The sequence below is a fragment of the Antrostomus carolinensis genome, unplaced genomic scaffold, assembly GCF_000700745.2.
Source record: "Antrostomus carolinensis isolate BGI_N321 unplaced genomic scaffold, ASM70074v2 scaffold35042, whole genome shotgun sequence".
Taxonomy (NCBI): Eukaryota; Metazoa; Chordata; class Aves; order Caprimulgiformes; family Caprimulgidae; genus Antrostomus; species Antrostomus carolinensis.
In genome coordinates, this window is record NW_010299460.1 from 5028 (window position 1) to 5231 (window position 204).

The 204-nt window shown below is 64.7% G+C and overlaps 1 protein-coding gene across 1 annotated transcript in view; it reads right to left on the minus strand.

Annotated features, from left to right (window-relative positions):
* The window catches only part of LOC104520967 (phosphatidylinositol 3,4,5-trisphosphate 5-phosphatase 2-like), a gene marked incomplete at both ends in the record, with an annotated part of 5544 nt that overhangs the window by 5021 nt on the left and 319 nt on the right, over positions 1-204 (minus strand). Inside the window, 2 exons of the mRNA XM_029083701.1 lie at positions 3-43; positions 172-200. Coding sequence (XP_028939534.1) covers positions 3-43; positions 172-200 — 70 coding nt within the window. The remainder of the gene's footprint in view (positions 1-2; positions 44-171; positions 201-204) is intronic.

A 204-nucleotide genomic window follows, 5' to 3' on the forward strand; every position in this document is an offset into this window, starting at 1 on the left:
GCTCAGGTACTCGGCCATGAAGCCCATGAAGTCACTGGCCGGGCTGCAAGGGCGAGTGGGCATCTTTGGGAAGATCTTCTCCCCGGGTGTCCCACCATCATGAGGGAGGGGTGGCCGTGCTCACCCCATCACCTCCCTCACCCCAGGGTGGGGTGGGCTGGGCTGTGTTACCTGCTGTGGACCTGCTCCTGCAGCCTCTGCTGC